The sequence below is a fragment of the Eretmochelys imbricata genome, chromosome 14, assembly GCF_965152235.1.
Source record: "Eretmochelys imbricata isolate rEreImb1 chromosome 14, rEreImb1.hap1, whole genome shotgun sequence".
NCBI classification, from domain to species: Eukaryota; Metazoa; Chordata; order Testudines; family Cheloniidae; genus Eretmochelys; species Eretmochelys imbricata.
Genome location: NC_135585.1, coordinates 13,763,628 through 13,787,895, shown reverse-complemented (window position 1 = coordinate 13,787,895; position 24,268 = coordinate 13,763,628). Strand labels below are relative to the sequence as shown.

Genomic DNA, 24,268 nt, shown 5'->3' with positions numbered 1-24,268 from the left:
GAGATTCCTGCATCCCGTCCCATCCCCTCTGTCTCCAGCCGCCGGTTCTAGACTGGTGCTGAGGAAACCACGCAGGTGCCGAGGGTCCAGCATAGGGTTGGTTCTACTCACCTTGGACAATAAAGCATTGGGAGTGACAGATCCATTCAGAAGCTGTGTGCTGGGGTGACTGCAGGGTGAGAGCCAGTTCTGCTTCAGCCGGCCCTCGGGAGCTAACACCTGTCTGCACTCTTGGGCTTCTGCCAATGTGAAAACACAAAGCAGCTGCTGATCCCACTGACTCTGCCCCTGTCAGTAGGCCCCTGTCAATAACTGCAGGAGCCCCGCCGACTCTGGAATCCCCTGTGAACTTCCCTTGTTTGAGCCTTGCTGGGCTGTTAGTTCTGTGTGTACGGTGGCAGTGGTTAGGCATGGTAGAATCATAGGGTGAAATCCTGGCTCCATTGAAGTCAATGGCAGAACTCCCATTGACTGCAATGGGGCCAGGATTTAATCCCTTGAAACCAGAGAGGGGAAAATCTTCTGGAGGTGCCAGCCTCCTCCATCACTGCAGGTTTGCTCCCAACCGTGTATTTTCCAGGGCTATGCTCAGTCTGGCTTGGCTCTTATACATCTGTCCACACGTTTTATGTTCTGTTCCCATGCTGCTATGCTTCAAGTCCCCACATGCCTGCCTTGGTTCCAGAGCTGCATGGGACTCTTCCTTAGCTCTGCATGATAGCATGCAAGGGAACGATTAGTGGCTAAGATGTTCTGGTTTCTAATCCCCAATAATGAGGGATTAAAGCTATTGAATATTTTATGAATAAAATTAATCCTTCCTGGATCAAGGGGCCACTTGCGCTTCTGTTCTAACTTGTTCAGTTTGGGAATCTAAAACCCAAGTACAATAGGAGGTGGAACCAAAATGCCAGTCTGGATTTTCCCAGTCCATCCCCTATGCCATCAGAAGATTGAAATGGAGAATTTACAGCAGCACTGGGCGATCTTTCTTCCACCTCAGTGCCGTGGACGGTCAGCTCCTGTGCTGCAGTTTGGTCGCTCAAGTTGTCATCCTGTTAAATCTGGTGTGTAAAGTCACCAACGTGGCTTCCCCTTTTCAGAGTCAGACAGAACTTTTCCAAACGGTTGTCTGTTCCTGCCCCAAAGTTTCCTTAGTGCCCACCCTGAGCAGAGGGTGGGAACAGATAGCTGCATTTAGAGAGGAATGAAAGGTGGTCTCTAGAGCTTGGATTCTGGGGCCTGTGTTAGCTTTGAGTGTTGGCACCGGAGGGTTTTCATAGCCTCTCTGCAGCTGTTATTTGTATCATCTGTCTGTGCCACTCCTGGCTTTGTTTGTGCTTTCCATTCTGATTAGCTCTGTAGGGACAACAGTAGCTTCTCTTTCCTCCTCCAGGATTTGGCTTTTGTTTTTATCTTGGTCTCCTTGGGTCAGACTCTGCTCTCATTTACACTGGTGTAAATTCAGAACGACTCCATTAAGGTCAGTGGAATCCATCTGGATTTACAAAGGGGTGGCCAGGAGCAGAAAATGCCCTCTTGACTTCAGTGGGAGTCGCTTGTATCCTGTGGCAGGAGAAACGGTTCCCTGGTATTCATGGCTGTTCTTTGTAGCTTTGACATTAAGGCTGTCTGCCTGTCCTCATCTCCTGCCAGTGCCTTGTCTCTCCTTAGATTGCTGCTGTTTGTTAATGGAAATCTGCAAAACAAAAATCCTTCCCTCACGGGCTTGGACTATCCTAATAGATTCATCACAGAACCCATCAGTAGCCTCATCCTTTTCCTGCCACTGCAGAATAATTCCCTCCAGCATACAATAATAAATAGCCAATTTTCCAAACTGCTCCTCCCTTCGATCATTTCCCTGCACCAGATTTCCAGAACTTTGTAAATACAAACAGATCATGGCTTTCCCAGTGCAGATCCTTTACAGAAAGATCTACTGCTGACCGTTGCCGTGTCTGTTAAGAGGGGCCCTCCTGCAGCATCTCCTCTCCTCACATAGCTACCTTTACAGACAAGGTGCTTTGGAGTTTTCAGAATAGTATTGTGGCTTGAATTGTCTATCCCTGACAAATGGACCCTGATCATGGTGTCCCTGGAGTTAAAGGCTATGTCTACACAGCAACTAGACACTAGACACCCATGGCTGGCCTGCTCAGGCTGTGGGGATGTTTCATTGCTTTGTAGACTTCCAGGCTTAGGCTGGGGCAAGGGCTCTAGGACCCTGTGGAGAGGGAGCATCGCAGAGCTCAAGCAGTCTACCTACACCACCAGCCTGAGTCAGCTGGCGTGGGCCAGCCATGGGTTTTTCTTTACTGTGTAGACATACCCCGAGTTACAAAGCCCCAGACTTCCTTGTATAGATGAGGTCTCTGGTGGATTCCTGTCTGAAAGTGAAAGCAATTGTTGCTCTCTCCCATTGCAAATCACAGAGTACATGCAAATAATTTCTTGGTTAAAACTGGCATGTCTTGGCCTCCTCTTAACGTGGTGAGGTTGGGGTGACAGGTAACATTTGTCCTGTTTTCAAGCGAATCGGAATAGGAACTGCAGAGTTTCAGCACAATGCAAAGGGCCCAGGAAGCAACAGAAACCCACAGCTGCACATGCAGATCAGCATGTGACAGCAGTGCAGCTGTATGCTCCTGGGCACATCCGCTGCTCCCTGCTTTGACAATGTGGCTGTACGGGTTTGAGCCTCCTCTCACACATACATCTGTCTCAGTCAGGAGCAGCACCGCTGAAGTCAGTGGGGCGACAGGAGAGTGTAAGCCGTGGAAGTGAGGGGGGAATCTAGTCCTGGCTGGGGAAACAGGACCATTTTTAAGCTCTGTCAACCCAACACTAAAATCGGATGTAAACTGGCTTTCAATCTGACGCTGGCTCCCTCACTGGCAGGGTCGCCTTCAGGAAGGCTGTTCCTGCCAGCATCAGATTCAGAAATGGTATGTTAAATGGAACATACAATTTAGGAACTCTGGGCCAAATTCAGGCCTGGTGTAAGCAGGTGTAGCCCTGCTGAAGTCTGTGGAATTGCACCTGCCTACACCAGGGATGTCCGCTCTGGGCAAAATGTTAGAATGCTGAACATTAAACCCAACACTGCAGGTGGATGTGAGCCTGGGATCTCGGGGTCACTGTTCTGCTGGGAAACAGGGTTGCTCATGGTCGCAGCAAGGCACGAGGAGGGTTGGACTCCTTAAATGTCTCCTGGTGTGGTATAGGAGCTGTCCCCAGCCCCAGCTTCTAAGCCATCTTACAGGATGGTTCCTTCTAGGAAGGGGCTAACATGGTTTGAAAGCTCAGTCTAGACAGAGGCTGTTGTAAGCCACACTCATAGCCAAACAAGTCCTGGGAAGAGCCCCAGGTAGTGTTAAGGTTTAACTCCTGCCTTTTGGTTTCTCAGGGTGTGTGTGGTGGTTTTCCATTAGCAGTGAATGCAAGTGCCCTGCTGTCAGGTTTCCAGGGACTGTTCATTACTCCCTGGGCAGCAGGTGTCACTGCAGCCTGACTTCCCTCTTTCTCCCCACACAGGTTGGTTGTAAGGCCCTGGTGTTCCCCACTCAGTTTAAAACCCAGAGATACTATGAGATCCTGAAGCAAACTTGTCCTGAGCTAGAGAAATCCAGTCCAGGGGGAATAAAGAGCAAGAGGTGAGTGAGAAACACCAGAGATCCTCTTGCAGTCCCCCAGGGCTGTGCCCTGCACTGGGTCCTCACACTTGCAGGGTGACAAACCTACTATTGAGCCTGGTGGATAATCCCAGGGGAAAAGAGGTCCTACACAAATATCTCTGTCTAGGCTTTTATACCCTGTTGCACCCATCACCCTGTTATCTGAGCACCAAATAGACCCCAGATCAGTGGCTGATAACATCTGGGACCCGCATCCTGTCCCAGTTGGGAATCAGCCATTATCCTTCCCCAGCAAACAGGAGATCTCGCTTAGACCCACCTGGGCTGGAGCTGAGTGCCCTGTGTTACACACAGCTCCTCCCACGTAACCTGCATTCCAAAGAGGAGAAAGGAAGAAGAGTCCAGTATGGCATTACCCCTGTGAGCTACCTTAATCAGCTCCTGCTTCCTGTGTCCAGGCGATACAGGGGCCTTTGGACCCATCCCAGGGGTTAATCCCTAGCAGAACACAAGCACCAAGGCAGTCTGTCCTCCTGACTCTGCTGTTGCTGACTGTATTTTTCTTTTTCTCAGGCTGCCAGACCTATCAGTTGTAATCACCTTAGACTCCAAGCTGCCTGGCACGTTCCAGATGAGCGAGGTGATGCAGGCTGGGGACAGCAGCCATATGAAGCAGTTACGAGATGTCCAGCAGACTCTGTCCTGCAACGAGCCCGTCAATATCCAGTTCACTTCTGTAGGTACCGCACGCTGCTCTGCCCTGCAATGGACACCAGATCCAGTGACCCCTGTGGCCAGTGCTAAGCAGGCTGCTCCCTTTGACACCTGGCCACTTGGGGTGGATACCGTCCCATCTTCCCTGGCCCTTTCAGAATAGGCTTTAGGAGGTCATCTGGGATTTTTCCCGTTTTCTCCACCACTCCCATGGCTTGCCACTATCCCAGGAGCTGACAGCAGGGATGAGATGGGGGGCCTGGGTGCCACGGAGCTCTGATCCCAGCTGCAGTTGCTCTGTGTCATATCATTTGTTGGGCTGTCGGATCAGAGGCCTCCGTGTCTGGAGGGAGACTAAAGGACAAGAGCAGAACAGAAATCTGCGGAGCGGGGAGGGGAGGGATCACCACAGAGAATCTCTGCACCTGTCCCTCTGAACGGACGGTCATACAAGAGGATCTCGTAATGCTCTCTGTCTTTCAGGGCACAACTGGAAGCCCCAAAGGGGCCACCCTCTCTCATAGAAATATTGTGAATAATGCAAACCTGATTGGGTTGAGGCTGGGAGTCAATCAGCAGGTGAGTCTCCTCGGTCGGCCGGGGATGGGCTATGCTCCGGCCGTAGGGGGACTGAGCACGTGGAGAAGGCAGATGACTCCCCAGCAAGACGCAGCGAAAGGCCCCCCCCCAAGTTGTGGGTGCGGGGCGCTGAGAGCACTGTTAGTGAGGAGCCCTAAGGACAGAGTATGGAGAAATGTAGTGCTGCCGGGGTGCCAGCAGAGGGCACTCCCACAGGGCTGGGTTGGAGGCACAATGGCAATTCAGGCAGTTCCTTCCCCCTGCTATCCAGCCCCCATATCTCGTGGGTGTAAGTGGCTCTGGGAGAGCCCTGTGTTAGGCCCATGTACTCCAGGCATCAGAATGGTTCAGACAGACCAGAAGGGTTATCTCCTCATTGCTGCCTTTGTTTGGCTTGATCCTAGGAATCCCGTACTGCCCTCCCTGTACCCCTCTACCACTGCCTGGGCTCCGTTGGAGGTGGTATGGTGATGGCTGTGCATGGCGCCCCTGCTATCTTCTCATCCCTGAGCTTTGAGGGGAAAGCTGTGCTGGAAGCAGTGGCTCAAGAGAAGTGAGAATCAAGGGCCCTTGAGTGTCACCTGGAGGGGTCACTTAGCTCAGCTCCGCTGGCAGGCAGCTCCTGCCCCTGGCCTCCCCACTGCGGCAGAGGCATAGTGTCTTGTTTGTCTGAGTCCTGGCCCTGTTGCGCCCAGGAACCTGTGAAATGCCCCACTGCCCTGGTCCCAACTTGCCCTGGTCACTGCTGACTCTTGGCTGGAAGGCCTGGCCTCTCCTTGTTTGGATTAGTGACTGGTGTGTGTGTCTATACATAACCAGCCGCCTTCTCCCGCCACCATCCCCTCCACCCCAGCGGTGGCTGCATTTCCGAGGTGCTGTCCGGGTGTAGTCTGTAAAGCAAAGGTGCTGCTGCATGATAAACCCATCATTCCTGGGCCTGCCCGGCGGGCTCAAAGGCCTGACCCAGGCGCAGTGGGGAGCGGGGTACATAGGCCTTACTGCCACCGGCTCTGATTCTGCAGCTTGGCTTTTTCTCTCCTGTCCCTTCAAGATGCTCCCTTTTACACGGCACTCCGACCATGTTCATAGACATGCTGTCCCAGCCCGAGTTCGACAGCTATGACCTCTCGTCTCTCCAGGGAGGTAAGTACATCAGCACCCAGGGTAACTGGCCTCTGCTGGTTCTCCTCAAGGAAGCCAGCTGGACAGGCAGACGCTTATGGGCTTGGCTATGCAAGCAAATCACTAGTGAGGAAGAAGAATTTGTGTTGCAAGCTCTTTCCTTTGCCCTGTTAATTCAATGGTGTGCTTTCCTACCTTGACAATCTTCTGCTCATGATTACCTTATTTCTAGCACCCTTCTCCTCTCTTCAGAGCAATGGCCTGATGACTTGAACATTTAGGGGGGAGTTATCCAGCTGTTGTGTCTTATGGAAACAGAGAGGGGATGGGGTATGCTGGAAGGATTGTACTTGTTGGACTTCCATACCTCCATCCACCAACATGTGGCAGCAGACGCCTGGTGTACTGTACTTTGTACACGTTCCCCAGGGTGACAACGGGCAATGCTGCAGTGGGTAGTGAATTTCCTACACGTAAAATTCCCTGCTTGTTTAGAATTGCTCCCCAAGTTTTTAGGTAGCTGATGTGCAGATCGTTTGTATTGGAGCTTTCCTTTCCCTCCCAAATGATCAATAATAGAAATTTCCTATAGCAACAGCTGAAGCAAGTGATGTAGAGTTTATGGGCAGCGTTAGCACCCAGAGACTACTGTGATGGGTGAATGAGAAGTACCTGGGTAGCGCATCTGAAACTCCCTGTAATCTGAGGAAGGGGCCTGACCCTGTCAAGTCTGTTGATTACACTGAAAGTTGACATTGTAATCTCTCATCTTGTGCAATATCAGTCTCATCCGGAAGGTTGTGTTCTACCCTTCGCTGTCCCACCATTGAAATAGGTTCTATTGACCAGGTCAGGAGGGAGGCATGCTGACAGGGCTGGGGTTGCCGGATGCCTCCCAAAGGCTTTGTCAGCTGTTAGATCTAACTGTACCGACCCCTCTCAGTGGGATTTCCAGGGGAAGAGTCTCCAACGTAGTCCTCTTGCCTTCTCTCTTCCAGGAATCATTGCAGGGTCCCCTGTGCCCCCGGAGATCATGAAAAAGATTATGACCAAGATGAATATGAGGGATATTGTGGTGAGTCGATTTCCATGCTTGGGCCTGGGCTGCCTGGGTCGGGTTCCCCCCCCCACACACACACACCCTCCCAGTGGGACCCGGGAACCTGAGCATGTGTGACTTGTGTACAGAGCGATAGAACTGGAGGGTCCCTGAATGAATGTGTCCATGTGTGATGGGATGCAGAGGCCTCGTGCCTTCTGGCCTTTCAAGGGGGTACAGGGTAGAGTAACTGGGCTGGGGATCAGAGGCCCAACCCATCGGGGGAGGGACACAGGAAACTACAAGGACTGCTACTGTGAGAAGGGAGAGCATTGCACCCAGCGTGATCGCATTGGGTCGTACCCCAGGCTGGGACATGTCTCTGTTTATTTTCTGGTTGCAGTGGACAATTCTCTTTTCCTATTGCGCATGCTGTCTCTGAATCCTCAAGTATAAACACTGAGGAAGACACCTGGCTGACCAGCATGGATGGCACTCACATGTTCAGTCTCCTGCATGATTCGCACACACGCCCTGAACCTGAGCGTGCGGAGGGTCAGATCCAGTGCCATGTACATTGTAGCCCTTCTTGTGTATTCTCACACACACACACACACACACCCACACAGTGCCTGAGCAGGACTTGCACTCCGTCACTAAGCATGCATGTGTACCCTCATTCCTGTGCATGAACAACGGGGTGTTCTGAATGTCCAGCCCGGTCCCATCCATCATTCAGTGGGGTTTACTGCAAAATGCATCAGCTATGTTTAACATAGTGGGGCATTGTCTCTTTCTGTGTAATCGGCCCCAGATCTCACCCTCATTATCCATTTGAGAAACGGATCTGGGAGTCCTTGAAGGCAAGTGAGCGCGCACAGCCTGGTTGTTTTGCTTTAAAGGAAGTAACAAGCTGCCTGTGAAGGCCGAGGAAACAGTGATGTGATGGGTTAACCACACGAGACTAGGCGTCAGATTTCTGCTCTTATTGCTGGCAGCTTCAGAACGTGCTGATACCAAGAGTTTTGTCAGCCCTGCTGTGTGCTCTGGGAGGAGGGAGCAGCACGAAGGGAGTGTGGGGCAACTGTTCTGGAACGGGGTGATGTCTCAAGGGAGCTCTGCGGCTTTGCTTCTTGTGTGAAGCTGTCAGGGCTGAGTTTAAAACACCAGGGGCCAAACTCAGCTGTGGCCTAACTCCATGAACTTCAATGGGGTGGCAGGCATTTACTTTACAGCAGGCCTATACGTGGCCTCCCACGATGTTCCCCACCATTATTACAAGGTGGCCAATACTTGGAACATGTGAGTCACCGCTTCCTGCACAGTAGTAGGGCTGCTAATAAAACCATTTTCTTTAAAACGACTTTGTTCTGAACCTGCAGGCAGGATAAAGGGGGACTAGGGTCTGGATTGAGCTGTGTAGCTGGACTCACACCCAGTTTGCAGCATGAGTCACCAGTCCTCAGGCAGAAACTTGGAAACCTGCTGAGTGCATCTTTGCAGCGAGAGCTTTATACAGAAGATGTACATAAGAAAATATACAATTTGTTTTCTATATAAGAGTAAGAGGAGTTTTCATCCTCCTAAGAGTCATTTACACTCAGTTACAGAGGAATAAATATATATATATTTATATATATTTATATAAATCTTTAGATAAAAAAATGCAGTTAAGTTGAAATTGTGGTATTGTAAAATCCATGACGATAAACCATAGTCATCTTGTTCTCCTGCTAGGCTTTCTGGATTAGGGGTGGGGAGAAGAGGAGGAGGACTGGAGAGCAAGATCGCTTCCCAGATATAGGCTGATACGGTGCAAACCTCTCCCCTTACATATGTAGGTACTTTGTGAGACCGCCTTCCTGTGGGGTGAGAAGAGAATCCAATCTCTAAGCTATTTCAATGTTGAGGTTCCCCAACACTAGCAGACCTCAGCCTGACCTAGAGAGATCACCCCCTGCTGGACTGTAAGGGAAACTCACTCTCCAGGTTCACTGAACCCTGAACATTGCTTCACCTGTGGTCCTCTGCCCTGACCTGCAGGGATCACCTCCTCAGGTTGGAGGAGGTTTCTGTCTGCATGAGTTGAGTGGGATGGCTTTCCTTCTGGAGCAGTCAGGGGCCGGGGGAGGGAGGAACCTTTATGGCTTTCTATTCACTTGCATCCCACTGGAAGGAGAAAGATGGAGACAAACAGGATAATCAGGGACATGGGTTTAGGTTGCCTCTGGGAAGATGACTGTGTTTTACGGGCAGGATCTAGGTTAGCTTGTGTTAGCATTGTCATGCATAGTTTAGTTTAAAAAATGCCTCTTTTAAAATACATAGATGTTGGAAAAGATTGAAAAGTTGGATTCCATCCTCCAGTCAGCAGATAGGCGAGGATTGTGAGGAGGCTAGAGGTGATCAGATACATCAGAAATGTCTCTTGACAGATGGTAGAAGCTTATGGGTGGACTTGGATGGAGTCAGTAGTTTTCTGATTGGTTGAAGCGGCCAGTCACCTGGACAAGCCATACCAGGGCCTGTTAGGGCAGAGGAGGGAGAAAATGAATCTATGTTTAAAGGTTTTTTAAGCAGATCCAGGGACTTGAGGCTTTTTCATGGTCTCATGAATGGCTTACACAACTGTGAGTCAGGAGACACCTGACCTCCTTTTCAGAGGTGCCAAACAACCCCAGTTTCCACTGGACACCAGGCCGATGGGTTCTGTGATCCTGGCTCTTCCACTGTTTTGCTGTGTGACTCTTAAGTAACTTACCTAAAATTTCAAACTTGGCTGCCTGAACACACACACCTGAGGCCTAGATTTTCAAAAGTAACAAGTGATTTGGGGTGCCTGGGCTGAGACACTGCAAAAAAGCCTGATTCTCAGAGCACCTTCCCTCTGAAAATCAGACCCTCTTAAAATGTTTCAAGCTGGGCACCTAAAAGGCACAAGTCATTCATAGAGATTACACCTTAAATCAGTATATATGGGCATCTCAATAAGTGACTTGCCTCTCAGAGGTGCTGAGCACAACTCTCAGTGCAAGCAGGGGAAACTGTAGGTATTTGACCCTTGTAAAGATCAGGACACTTAATTAGGTGCCTTAGGATGGATCTGTGTGCCTAGCTTGAAGGTATTTCGTTTTCACATCTGTACAACAGGGATAAATTCTCTGACTCACGAGTTGTGAGAATCAGTTCACTGATGTTGGGAAATTGCTTTTGTAGAGCACCCTGTATGTGAGGATCTCAAGGCAAAGTATTATTATCATCGTCGTTTTGTTATTCCACCCTTCTGGAGGAGGGCTCTGGAATGGGGGTTTGGCTTTCTCCTCTTCCTGCCCGAGAAGGGAGAGTCTCCTACATACACTAAGTTAAGCACTGTGGTTTAGAAAAGTAAAGTTTCCACTTCCAGTGCGGAAGTCTACCAGCCCTGCCTGGAATGGCTGGTATTTGCATCTGTAATCAATAACATCTGCCAGCCGTCCAGGAGAAATGGCATCGCTCCGGGAAGGGGTAGAAGAGCTGGTATCTCCTCTGGCACTCAGGACATATAGCTTTGTTTTCACCATCTCTTTAGCCATGGATGTAGAAAACAAAGTTTGGGCCTGGTGAACTGGGAATCGGAGAGCCACAAGTGGCTGCTCCCTACCTCTTCTGTTAGAGCAGTAAAAGTGGTTGTCACTGTTACTTAAACAGTGCCGTAAAGGTGCCCAGCATGTTACAAATCAAAAAAGAAAAGGTCCCTGTCCACACAGCTTACAAACTTAGAGCCTGATCCAAAGCCCCGTAGAAATCAATGGGAGTTCTTCCAGTGACTTCAGTGGGCTTTGGATCAGGCCGTCAGACAAACAAAACGCTGAGCAGCAGCTGAGGTGCAAGAGGGCACAGTAAAACGTTGGTGAGGTTCTTGGTTTTCTGAATCCTTAAGATAATACACTCAGCAGCTTTCGACAGAGGGAGATTGGTCTGTGATGTATTTGCATATTCAGTGTCCAGACTGAGGATCAACAAGATCTTTGCTTATGGCCCAGGCAACCCTATCTCCTGTGTCACCTTCTCCCTTTCTCCTCCCTGCTCTTACCTTCCTACCTCCTGCACCAACCTTCTGATTCAAAACCCGTTTGCTGTCTCCGCTCTCCCTTCTCTGGGGCACAGCTCTGGGCTCAGCAGGACACCATGTTCCAGGGCACAAGGCCTTGTTTTTAAATCAGTGCTTTAAATAAATAAACGAGGTGCTGAGCTGACCCCAGGAGAGCCAAGTCTTCTGCTTAGATACTGAACCAGGTACAAGATGGGTGGCCTTGGTGCCACCTTTCCCCACTGTGCCCTGCCAATGGGTTTCCAAGCTGAACTGGAGAGACCTTTGCTAGGATATGAGAGTAGCTCGGGCTCTGCAGCCCAAGCAGTCACTGGCTTCTTTACTGAGAGTGCCAGCAAGAATGCAGGTGGGGTCGTGGATGATGTTCCACTGAAAACTACACTGTAGCCACCAGCGTATTGCATAGAGCCCACTGCCCAGCTGTCTGATGGCAGTGATTTTTGGTCATTACCCACCTTGCCCACATTTGACAGAGGCTAATGGTTGAGTGTCCCATCCCCAATCCCCTGACCCATCCACTTCCCCCAGAAAGGCCTTTTGGGAAGAAAACTGGGAAACTTTAGAAAAATAAAAGGCTTATGATCCCTAGTCAAGACAAGACTGTGGGCTAAATCCATCCCTAGTTTGACTCCATTGATTTCACTGGGTCTACACCAGGGATGAATTTGGCCTAACGTTTAAGGGTATGTGTACACAGCAAAGAAAAACCTGCACTGGCCTGTGCCAGCCGATGCGGGGCTTGGACTGTGGGGCTGTTTCATTGCTGTGTAGCCTTCTGGGCTTGGGTCCTAGAGCTTGGGCTCTAGCCCAAGCCCAGAAGTCTACACAGCAATGAAATAGCCCTACAGCCCAAGCCCTGTGAGACCGAGTTGGCTGGCAGAGGCCAGCCACAGGTTTTTCTTTGCTGTGTAGACATACCCTAAATAGATATTTCACCTTTACTTGCCCTCCGAGGCCTGTATTTGAGAGTCTGCTTTTGCTTTGTGGAGCTGACACCATCACAGCCGCTCAGGAAAGAATTCCCATCACGGCTCTAGAAGGCTGCGGTCTCAGAGACTGTGGTGTCATCCACTGTTGCCAGGGCAATGAAGACTCTTGAAGGGGAGCCAGCCTGATGGGAGGGGAGGGCGTTAAACTACAAGAGAAGGGTGAAAAGAGGGAACAAATGAGCACTCATCTAGCAGAAAATCAAGCTGTTGAGAACAAAATTAATCAAGTCACCAAAGGACGTGAAGAGAAGAAATTGCTAAATTATTCTACACCAAGGCTGGAGCTAGGTATTAAACTAGAGGAATTGGAATTGCTCAGTTGTGAGCATAAATTTGACGTAGTTGGTATTACTGTAACCTGAGGGGAGGAGTCACATTATTAGAACGTAAAAATCAGTGGTCATAACCTACTAAGAAAGGCTTGAGTGGGCGAAACGGGAAGGGGAGCAGCATTCTGTCAAAAATGGCATTACCTGTCTCTGAGTCACTGACAGCTTGGAAGATAATGGTCTTGAATGCTAATAAATCAGTGTCCTAACAGATAATGCATAGGAAGGGGTACTAGTTGGTGTCTGCTGTAAATCACACTAGAGAAAAGGATGGCAGGCTCCTTAAGCACTTATCTGTATTGTATATGGTGGGGAAACTGCATTATCGATGGGGTCCTCAATCTGATGACCTGTTGCAGATCTGACAGAACTAAAATGTCCTCCGAATTTCTAAATATTACAGATGACAGTTTTCTGCCTCAAAAAGTGTTGCATCCTACCAGGGGGAGTTCTATATTCGACCTCGTCTTGACAGACAAAGAGAAATGGATCATGTAACTAAAAATTAATGGTATCTTAGGCACAAATTATCATGATTTGTTCACATTTGTTATGTGCAAATAGAATAAAGTCCAAACCCATATACTTGGTTCTTCAAAAGGACCAGTTTCATAAAACAATTATGAGCCAAATCAGCTGACAGAGAGAATTTGAACAGAAAAATGTGAATGATGATTAGGAATTGTTTGAGACCATTTTACAAGATACCCCAAAAGCCACATTCAATAAAGAAGTCTACACTGGTTAAAAAACTAGCCTGGCTTAGAGGGGAAGTGAAAGCAGCTATAAAAATAATTATGTACGCCCAAGCCAAATGGAAGAAAAGGGAAGTTGATAGTTATGAATATAAATCAAAAGGTAGGAATTGTAGAAAATTGATAAGGCAAGCAAAAGGACAGAAGGCGAACTCTATGGCCAGCAGAGTTAAGGAATGTAAGTATATTAGGAGCAAAAGAATCCTAGCAGTGATATTGGCCTGTTACTAAATGGAAATGGTAAATTGTCAATGATAATGCAGAAAAGACAGAAGTGTTCAACAAATATTCATTCCATATTTGGGGAAAAGCTAGATGATATAGATGATGAAACAGTTCCCATTCCAACAGTAATTTGGGAGAAAGTTAAAAAGCAGCTACTAAAGCTAGACATTTTGGAATCAGCTGGTCCAGATAACTTTCATCCAGGAGTTCTCAGACAGCTGGTTGTGGTGCTCTCTAGACCATGTATGCTGATTAACAGTAAGTCTTGGAAAACAGGGGAAGTTCCAGAGGACTGGAAGAAAGCTAAAGTTGTGCCAATATTTCAAAAGGGTAAATAGGATGACCCAGGTAATTCTAGGCCTGTCAGCTTGACATCAATCCAAAGCAAAGTAATGGAATGGCAGATATGGGACTTGATCAATAACGAATTAAAGGAAGGTAATTAATGCCAGTCAATGGAATTATGGATTTATGGAAAATAGATCCCATCAAACTAACTTGATATCTCTTTTTGACATCACAAGTTTGGTTGATAGAAGTCATGGTATTGATGAAATAGACTTAAAACTTTTGTAAGGCGTGTGAATTGGTGTACCACGTGACATTTTGTTTAAAAAAACCCTAGAAGGATACAAAATTAATATGGCACACAATAGATTAAAAACTGGCCAAATAATAGATCTCAAAATGTAAGTGTAAATGGGGAAATCATTTTCAAGTGAGTGTGTTTCTAGTGGGATCCTGCAGGGATCAGTTCTTGGCCCTATGCTAATGTTTTTATCAATGAGCTGGAAGAAAACTTCATCAGCAATAATTTTATGTTTGCAGATGTGTGCACACAAATTGGGGGAGTGGTAAATAATGAAGGACAGGTCACTGATACAGAGCAATCTGCATTGGTTGATAAGTGGGGTGCAAGCAAACAATACGTGCTTTAATGTGGCCAAACCTAAGGTCATACATTTAGGAACAAAGAATGTAGGCCACACTTTCAGGATGGGGGACTCTATCCTGGAAAGCAGTGTCTTTGAAAAGGACTTGGGGGTCATGGTGGATAATCAGTTGAACATGAGCTCCTAGTCTGATGCTGTAGCCAAAAGAGCTACAGTGATCTTTGTGTGTATAAAAGGAATCTGGAGCAGGAGTAGGGAGGTTATGGTAAGTCTGTGTTTGGCACTGATGCAATTGCTGCGAGAATACTGTGTCCAGTTCTGCTGTCCACAGTTCTAGAAGGATGCAGATAAATTTGAGAAGGTTCAGAGAAGAGCCACAAGAATGATTAAAGGATTGGAAAACATGCCTTATACAGTAGAATCTCAGAGTTATGAACACCAGAGTTATGAACTGACCGGTCAACCGCACACCTCATTTGGAACCGGAAGCACGTAATCAGGTAGCATCAGAGACCAAAAAAAAAAAAAAAAGCACATACTGTACAGTACTGCGTTAAACGTAAACTAGTAAAACAATAAAGGGAAAGTTTAAAAAAAGATTTGACAAGGTAAGGAAACTGTTTCTGTTCTTGTTTCATTTAAATTAAAATGGTTAAAAGCAGCATTTTTCTTCTGCATCGTAAAGTTTCAAAGCTGTATGAAGTCAATGTTCAGTTGTAAACTTTTGAAGGAACAACCAGAACGTTTTGTTCAGAGTTAAAAACATTTCAGGGTTACGAACAATCTCCATTCCTGAGGTGTTCGTAACTCTGAGGCTCTACCGTAGTGAGAGACTAAGGCGTGTATTCTATTTATCTTACCAGAGGGAAGATTAAGGGGTGACTTGATCTGTCTGTAAGTACGTATGTGGTGAACAAAACTTTGGCAGTAAAGGGCTCTTCAATCTAGCTCACAAAGGTACAACAAGATCCTATGGCTGGAAGTTGAAGCTAGACAAATTCAGACTAGAAATGAGGCACAATTTGTCAACAATGATGGTAATTAACCATTGGAACAACATACTAAGAGTTGTGGGAGATTCTCCATCACTGGAAATGTTTTAAATCAAGGTTGGATGTTTTTCTAAAAGATTTTCTCTAATTCCAACAGGAATTAGCCCAGGAGAGTTCTCTGGCCTATTATACAGGAGGTCAGACTAGATGATTAAAATGATCCCTTCTGGCTTTATAACCTATACATTTAGGTCATGGCAGGTAAATGGATTAACTGTTTTGGAGGTGATCCTTCATCTCAGTGAAGTCCAGGGTAAAACTCCCATTGACTTCAGGGGGACCAGGACTTGGTTTAAGTCTGTGTGAGATGGAAGGAGAAGGAAGAAGAACAGGGTGTGGTTGTGAAAAGCTTCTTACCTGTTTAATGGCGGTTTCCTTTCCTGGGCCTCCTGGTGGGGAGTTTGCAGCTGCGGAGTGCGGCAGTGTCTCTTATCTGCTGCCCTCGGTACTGAGATGGTGAGGCACAAACCGCATCAGGGCGGGAGCGGCTGGACTCCAACCACCTGGGGAAGGACAAACAGAAAACCCCTAAGCTTCAGAAGGGGACAGACTACTGCTCACGTGGGCTGCCAGAGGAGACCGGAAACTGCATTACTGACCAAGTGTCAAGTTATTGGTATTTCCTCTTCCTCCTCACCGGGCACAACTAACCGGGACCTTCCCCCTGGATCTGGTCAGTGGGCACCAGATTGGGTAGGGGAGAGAGAGAAGTGAGTGTCTCTTACTTGCGCAGAGCTGCTAGCTGACAGGAGCAGTGCCAAGGATTATTGGACAGGGTGAAGTTCTCCAGGCTGCTGAACGGGAAGTTCCCAGGTAGCTGGTTAAGTCTGTTGTTCTCGATGTGAACAGTCTTCAGTGTGGTCACTCCAGCAAATGCTTTATCTGAAAACTAAAGCACAAGGGGAGATGCGGATTGCTGTGACTCGGGCGAGTGGGGGATGTTCTCCATTCCCTTCTCTTCCAGGCCGCCTGTGTTCATGGCTTTTAGTGACAGCAGCGGGGCTGGAGAGAGTGGGAGAGGGTAAGGAGCAAGGAATTTCCTCCATGGCCCTCTGGAAGGATTCAGGAGGCAGAAGCATGGAAGATGTTTTTCTTTTTCAGTGATGGATTTTAGTTCCTCCCACCACAGGGTGGCTAAAGCCCAAGCCCCTCCCCATTTGCTCCTTGCCTTCCACAGGCCCCTCCATATAGCCCAAAGAAAAGCTGAGGTCAGGCCAGTCCCATTTGTTTCTAAAGCATGCTCCTCCTCTCTAAATGGGCCGCGACATTTCCTGGGTACAAACCTTTCCAGGGCTGGAATTCCTCCCAGTCCCTGTTGCGTTCCCGCTCATGGAACTGTTGATGGAGGGAGTGTTTGTGGAGTCTGAAGGGCCTGTAGGCTTTGGCAGTGCCCCGTGGGCTCTGAGTGGAAAGTTACACTTGGCTTCAGAGTGCTGTAGATGCAGCAGGGCAGGCGTCCAGTGCCTTGGTCTCCTCACCTCTCTCTCTCTCCCTCCCCTCCCTAATGGGTTGTTTGCAAGTCTGTGTGTTCGTGGCCTATGGGCAGGCTTTAAAATATAGCCCCCTTCACGCACTGAGAGTAAAATGCAGTGTGCCAGAGAGAGAAAACTGGCAATTGTGCACCTCCTGTTAGCCATCTCCCCTTCTCCCCATCCCAATCCTACTTGTCCATAGGCACTTAGTTTGGAAGAATTTGTGTAAAATGCAAACCCATCAGCGCAAACTTTCCTGCAGCCCATTGGTTACAGAGGAAACTGTTGACTGCATGGGTGCTTCTCTTAGCAATAACAAACTTGTTTTCTTCCCCCCTTTCCTGTTCTTTTCAGAACCGTGGGAAGGGGAGAAAACAGATTTGTTATCTCCAGAGATGCATCCATCGGTCCACCAGAAAGCTCTGTGTCAAATACCCATCTGTGTATTTTCATGTCTCACTGATCACTCCTCAGACATGTCCTCTCAGTGTGCGTCCCAGCTCCTGCAGCTATGCCATCTCAGGCTGCAAACCTGGGAGATCTTACAAACCAAGCAGCGTCGGGTTGGATTAGTGCTTGTATAAGAGACCTCCGAAGTCCTGCAGCGAGTAGTCTTGGGAAGTCAGCAGGTGACAGCCCCCTATGGTTCAGCACAGAATAAATCCCAGCGGGTTCTACTATGCTGCTGCCAGTGCTGTCTCTCTGATGAGATGTGAAACCAAGGTCCTGACCACTTCTGGTGCTTTGTGCAGCATGGGTGTTTGACGCCAGTGTCCTGGCCAAATTCCAGTTTGAGTAATTCCGTTCTGACCACCTAAATTCCCCCTGCGGTTTTAATCTAATATGGCATTCTACTTCACTTCCTGTTCCAATTGTTTTGTAATGCTGCCATGTGTTGTTAAACAGCTGCTGTGCTTTATCTCCGAGCTTCAGGCACTTTGGGATCCTTCAAGATGAAGGTCCTTTTGTAGATGCAAGATGATTATTGTTCACTTTTGGGGGGGCACATAGCTAATATGGTACTGAGCCCTGTTAGAAATGGGTGTCATAATATCTTTGTTTAAAGCTTCGGAGAAGAGTCAGGTCTCTTTGTTTCCGTGCGTGTGAGAGGACTTCCCAGTACTAGAGTTGCAAAATTGTTTAAGATCTCTTTCTTTTCTGGTGTGACAATGGTGATGTTAATTGCAACAGTGACAGGGATTCTCATCTGGAACAATTTCGCACATCCGAGTGGCTATAGAATTTTGAAACCACACAGAAGAATCCAACCCTATCAGAGAAGAGGAGCTGAGAATGGTATTTCTGGGGGGTGGGGTGGGGAAATGGCTGCAACACAGATATTATCACCATTGCATACTTTAAATACCACCATCACCTGGCCACTGTGTCCAGGGAGACTCACATACATACATATGGATCACATGGGTCATATGGATACAAGGCCTTTGGCAAGCGTGAGGAGAAAACTAATTTGTGTGTGTCTAGGCTGCAGTCAGAGGTGTGGCTGCAGCACGTGTAGAGGTACCCAAGCTAGCTTTGATCTAGCTAGCTCAAAAACCAATAGCAAAGCCACAGCAGCATGGGCTAGCTGCTCAAATAATTACCCAGGGTCCCAGGTGGGCTTATACAACATGCCTTGCCACGACTTCACTGCTACTGTTATTCAAGTTAGCTAGATCAAAGCTAGCTCGGGTGTGTCTACACATGGGTGCAGTTGCTCCTCTGACTGCAGTGTAGACATACCTTTAGAGTGAAAAAATGAAAACCGTGGAGCAACCATGGCTGACCGTGTTCATAGTGAAATGGGAATGATCATCTGGTGGCATGCCTCTCTCGGTTGTACTAATCAAATGGTCCAGACTTTGTTATGAGGGCACTTGGCTGCAGGAAGTGCCATATTTCATATGAGACCTCAAACAAAGTTCCTGTCGATTACTGACCACTAGTAGGTCCTTAAAGCATCAAGAGCACTTTTTTGCAAAGCTAGCGGTGTTAACCCTCGTGTCTTGGCTAATTTGTATAATTCTGTTCTGCCTAGCTAAACTCCTTCTGCAGTTTAGGTTGGATCTGGCATTCTTTTCCACTTTTGCATACAAAGGAAGTGGTGTGTGCACTGTGAAACAGCTGCTGTGTTCCACCCCAGAAGGGACTGCATTGGTGGATGAAATGGTTCCTCTATGCACCTTGTCGACCAGTTACATGTGGTTGGATCTCTCCAATCTGAAAGAAGCTACAGGAGATGTGAGATGATATCAGAGGTAGTTTTTTATATTGGAATGTTGTTAAAATGATGGCAAAAAGTATGAAAGATGAGGGACAGTCAATGTGCAGAATTATACCGAGACAACCCCGTTAAAACAGCAATGCAGCACGAGATAATACACATAACAAAGAACTACCATCGATCCACTGAGCAAGTTCACCACTGGTGAGAGTGAATATAACTCTATGGACTTCGGGCAATGCATGCCTGTAAGTCAGCAATGACTAAACCCTTCATCTCTAGCTAGCAACGTATTGATCAAACAGATGGAAGAACTGAATCGACATCTGTTTGCTGTAAAATTCCATTCTCATGCCCAAGGTACTGTTCTCCAGATTAACAAGGTCACTGCATAGCTAGACTGAATTCATAGACTTCCAGTTTGTTAAGCTAATTCCTTGACGGTATAAAGAGCGCTTGCATCTGTTGAGCATCCCAACATCTTGGACTCATTAAATCTCATCTTGTCTCTGGTGTCTCTGCATCTAGTTTCACATTTAATCTGTATCTTCTGATTTATGCGTGATGAGACCAGATAGAATCTGAGTTGATGCCCCCAGTAGTGACATGGCAGCGTCACTGAAGGATGACATGCTCGTCATCTGTGGAGTCCTTCTATAGATGTGTCAGCAGATAATTTCCAGGTGAATGAGTTTGATTACACCAATCCATATGGGGACTGTAATCTCGAGAATAGGAAAGAGATGAAATGTCGACGAAGGGACACTGTGCTGCTATAGATACTGTCCTCCTCAACCTGGATAAATTCCAGCTTCCTAGCTTGGCATTCTGGGATGCTGTATTGCCTTTGTAACGTGGATGTTCTCTAACTCCCAACACCGTTGGGCAGCTCTCTGCTGCTGTTGGGTTGTGTCCTTCTGAATGCAGATGCTCTGCACACCCCAGCACAGTATGATGCTGGCTCCATGTTGCTAGAAGGCGCTCATCTTTTTCACTGGGATGTTCTCCATCCCTCTGCACCACATGATGGGGTACTGCCTTGCTGTGAGGTGCTATCCTATTTCCCCTGGATACTCTCCATCCCTGTGCTTCTTGGCACGGCATCTTGGGATGTTGTGAGCTGCTCTTTCATCATCCTGTTGCATCCCAACAGAGCAGTGTGGGACATTGCTGCTTTGAGGTGCTGTCCTTCCTGAGCTGGATATGTGCCTTTACTGCCTGGTATTCCAGGGGTCCTGTTGCAAGTAGCTCCTTCAGCGTGATGCTCCTACCCGTGGCCCTGACTTTTTCCATGAGAAAAAGAGGGGTATTTTGCTGGGTTACCTGAATGTCCCTCCTGCTCTCTGGGTAGAAACAGGGCTTCTTTGTAAAAGGCTGCAAGAGTTTCTCTTGAGAGCTCATCAATAGACAAACCTTTCTTTATAGAGTGTAAAGTTGGAGGTTTTTTAAAAAAAAGGTAGAAGATGGACATGTGTGCACTGGGTACCTGTCTGCACTGCACTAGGAAGAAACTGCTGCTATTCATAATGCTTCTGGAGGAATCTCCTCCCCCCCACACTTCGAACCGACAGCAGGTACAGGCTGCAGCTCAGGAGACAGGGCAGTTCAGCTCTACCAGTCCACTGTGTCCTGCCAGTTTGAGCACGGGGCAGCCCCTTGCCTCTCATTTCCCCAACCCCACCTCCCAAGGCTGGGAGGTCTTTGCTCATTTATTTCAGAGCACCAGAATACATTTCCCATTGGAGCTGGGCCCCACCGCCCTTCCGCTGGGCTCAGTGAGCCCAGGAGAGCTTAGCATCCCATAGCACAAGAGGAGGGGGTCCTCTCGTTTTTATTCATCACGTGGATGTTCAAAGGTTCAGGTGCCTTTTTTAATTGCTAGTGAACCCTTCACCCTTCTGCCGAAACTGTGACCCTGAGTCTCCTTTTCCTCAGACCCATGCAGATCAGGACAGAAGCGTGACAGCATTGTAAGTGAGAAGAGAACCAGGCCCTAAGTTTCGATTTGAAAGGGGAGGGAGGGTGGAAAGGAACCTACCTTTTCCAGGCCCATGTTGTCCAGACTGAGGGTCTCCATGTAGCGCCCGAAGGACTGGAAGGCATAGTCGGGAATGATCTTCATGGGGTTGTGAGAAAGTTTCAGGTCCTCCACTACCCTCAGCTTGCTCATTGCAGCCACTGGGTAAGTGCTCAGCTGGTTCTTATCCAGATGGAAGACAGCTAGGTTTTCCACGTCGTCCAGGGCCCCAGGCTGGACGGAGGAGAGGGAGTTGTCAGAGAGGTAGAGCCAGCGCAGGTCCTTAGCACCGCTGAAGGCCCCCGATCTCAGCTCTCGGATCTTGTTGCTGCCCAGCTGCAGGATGAAGAGGTTCATGAGTGGGGAGAGGAGCCCCTTGGGCAGGTCCGAGATCTTATTGTGGTCCATGTACAGGTACGTGAGCTCCGACAGGTCGTCGAAGGCACCCATCTTGATGACGCTGATATCGTTATTGGACAGGTAAAGGTAGACAAGCTGCTTCAGCCCCCGGAAGGCGCTGCTGGAGATCTCCTTGATCTGGGAATGCTGGAGGTGGAGGGACACGAGCCCTTTCATCTCCCTGAAGGCGTTGGTCGGCAGGACGGGGAAGTTGTTCCTCTGCAGATTGAGGAGCCGCGTTTGCTCGGACACCTTGGGGATCTTCTTCAGCCCGACGTTGTCGCAGATGACGTGCTGGAGCTCTCCTCCATGGCAGTGGCAGCTCGAGGGGCATGCCTGGAGAATAGGGAGGAGGCACACCAGCAAGCTGAGGAGGCTGAGGAAGAAGGCTGACCGGTCCATGGCCAGCACAGGGATCCGTGTAGGAGGGAAGAGCAGCGGCAGGAGGAGGGAGACGAGCGAGTGAGAGTCTGCAGCAAGCTGAACACAGCCCTATTTATAATGCTGTTATTAAAAAACGAAATCCCTTCCCACAAACCGCAGGCAGCAGCCAGACTCTGACTTGGAAGCGACTGACTTTGGGAGTTCAGTGTGACTTTAACCCCTTTGGGCTTCTTCAAATCTCCACTGCTGTGCTGCAGACAGCAGGCTGGAGCAGTTTTCCCCATGGGACAGGGAGGTAAATGGGCAGAGAAAACAGCGTGTGTATCTGCCTTTTGGGGGGGATCTCTTCGCTCCCCACTGAAGCAGGTGGTGATAAAACCCTCGGTGACTCAGAGATGGAGAACCAAGTCCAGGGATAGGGGACACAGAACCTGTCCCCCTTCAGTGCCAGACTCAGGGGGTATGGCAGGGATCATAACTGGTACAGGGCCCACCCCTCCTGTACTGAAGTTTTCCAAGTGTTTACTGGTGACATTTTAACATGGGTGGAATCTTGAACTATTTTCAGAGGCTTTAAAGATAGGGAGGAACCCTGTTGTTATATAGGGACAAACCCTGGCATCCTTATTCTGTCCATCTCCCACTTATTTCCTGTGCGAGGATTGAGTGAGATTGGGAGCAATTGGGGGTAGGTTCAGTGTGTGGACAGCTCCGGGTGTATTGTGGGTGCCACTGTAGTGCTAATAATGGATGAGGACTTCAGGATCTGTCATGGTCAGAGAAAGATGAGGTGGGGAGAAGCCTAGTTCCTGCTGAGCTAGTCACAGTCTGACCAGCCTGGGACTGAAGGGCAGCTAGCCCCATGGTGATATGGTAGTGGGGAAAGACTCTGGCGGTGTGAGCTATGGGGGACAGACACCCTGCCGTTTGGTGATGGGGCAGCAGTTGAGACCTCCATGATGTGGTGGGGACAGAGACTGGCTGATGTCCCGTTAGGGAGAACTGTAGCCAGAATGGAATAATGGGGTTGTGACCCCGATGTTGTGATACCCTGGGGAGCAGTAGCTAAGGTGCAGTGTGGTTTTCAGGTAGCACCTGGGGCTTCTGAGACAGAGGTAGGGGAGAGGGGAAGACATGATGGCTTTGGTGAAGGGGCTCATGTCACATCAGGCTAATGGCATCACAGGAAGTGGGGCTGGGTTCTTTGGTCAGGTTAAGGGATTACAAAGAATAGCAACAAGGAGGTGGATTAAAGATCTGGAGGGTGCCCCTTGCTCTCCCCTTGGAGGGGAATTAAGGGAAGGAGGTAGGATCTCTAGGTCTCTCTCCCTGTCTGAGTGTGAGAGGGGAGAGATCAGGGGAGGAATTGTGGTGTGGAGGTGCTAAATGGAACATTTTGAGCTGGTTTCTAGCCAGTTCCTGGCAGTAGCAAACAACTGAGAGCCGAGCACATAACTGGGAGCTTGTTGAGGCTTCCACCTCTGAAGCTGGCTACAAAGCCCCGACGGAGTGTTTATGGAGGCGAGACAGTCTCAAGAAAGGGAGGAAATCCAAGGGCTGACTTAGGACACAGAGACTGACTTATTCACAGGGATCTCTGGGTTTTTCCATTGTTGAGATGTGGAATTAGCCATCCCTCCTGAGCATGCTCCAGAGGGTGTTATGCAAACTGGCTGACAGCATCCAAGCCTCTGTTTTGCAGATGAACATTTTAATGGGGCTATTTACTTTATTTTTTCATTTTGGGGGTGAACTTTGTTTCTCTTGAACCTTAGAGACAGCTAACATTGGCTGACTGGAGATGTAATGTAGACAATCTGGTGCAAACCTTGCCATGCAGCTCTTCCCGTACTCCTCAGTCCGGCCAGGCAGCATGCTGCCAATCAAAGCCTGGATCCTCTTCTCCATCCTCGGTATGTGAGGAGTTCTCACTGGTTTGCGTCCTGAGATGGAACAATAGAGGAAGCCTGGGTTTTCGAGCTAGCTGTTCTGTGGTCAGACATCTGTTAAACAGATGGCACAAAACGTGTGTGTTTGTGGCCTAATAAGAACTCGAAACGGGGTCTCCAGAACTGAAAGGCGAGTGCATTGACTACTCTGACACCTAGTTTAATGCAGTATTGTTGTAGCCACGTTGGTCCCAGGATATTACAGAGACAAGACGGGTGAGGCAACAGAAGTTGGTCCAATAAAAGATATTGCCTCACTCACCTTGTCCACGTAATTTAACGTCTCTTTGAGATTCCTGATCAGGACTTTGGAGCAACTAAAGAAGTGGCACCCCAGAAATTCTTTCCCAGGCTTTCCACTGGGAGCTCCGTCGTGCGGTGAGAACTCCCCTACATCA

General features: G+C 48.5%; 2 protein-coding genes across 2 annotated transcripts in view; one reads left to right on the top strand and one right to left on the bottom strand.

Moving 5' to 3' along the window:
• The window catches only part of ACSF2 (acyl-CoA synthetase family member 2), a 54,493-nt gene that overhangs the window by 15,652 nt on the left and 14,573 nt on the right, over positions 1–24,268 (top strand). Inside the window, exons 5-10 of the mRNA XM_077833216.1 lie at positions 3,538–3,656; positions 4,212–4,374; positions 4,836–4,931; positions 5,336–5,484; positions 5,983–6,074; positions 7,052–7,128. Coding sequence (XP_077689342.1) covers positions 3,538–3,656; positions 4,212–4,374; positions 4,836–4,931; positions 5,336–5,484; positions 5,983–6,074; positions 7,052–7,128 — 696 coding nt within the window. The remainder of the gene's footprint in view (positions 1–3,537; positions 3,657–4,211; positions 4,375–4,835; positions 4,932–5,335; positions 5,485–5,982; positions 6,075–7,051; positions 7,129–24,268) is intronic.
• Positions 15,787–21,939, bottom strand: CHAD (chondroadherin). The gene is made up of 3 exons (XM_077834351.1): positions 21,160–21,939; positions 16,151–16,314; positions 15,787–15,928 (listed from the first exon to the last, which is right to left on the bottom strand). Exons 1-3 carry the CDS (start codon positions 21,937–21,939, stop codon positions 15,787–15,789), a joined length of 1,086 nt encoding a protein of 361 aa, XP_077690477.1.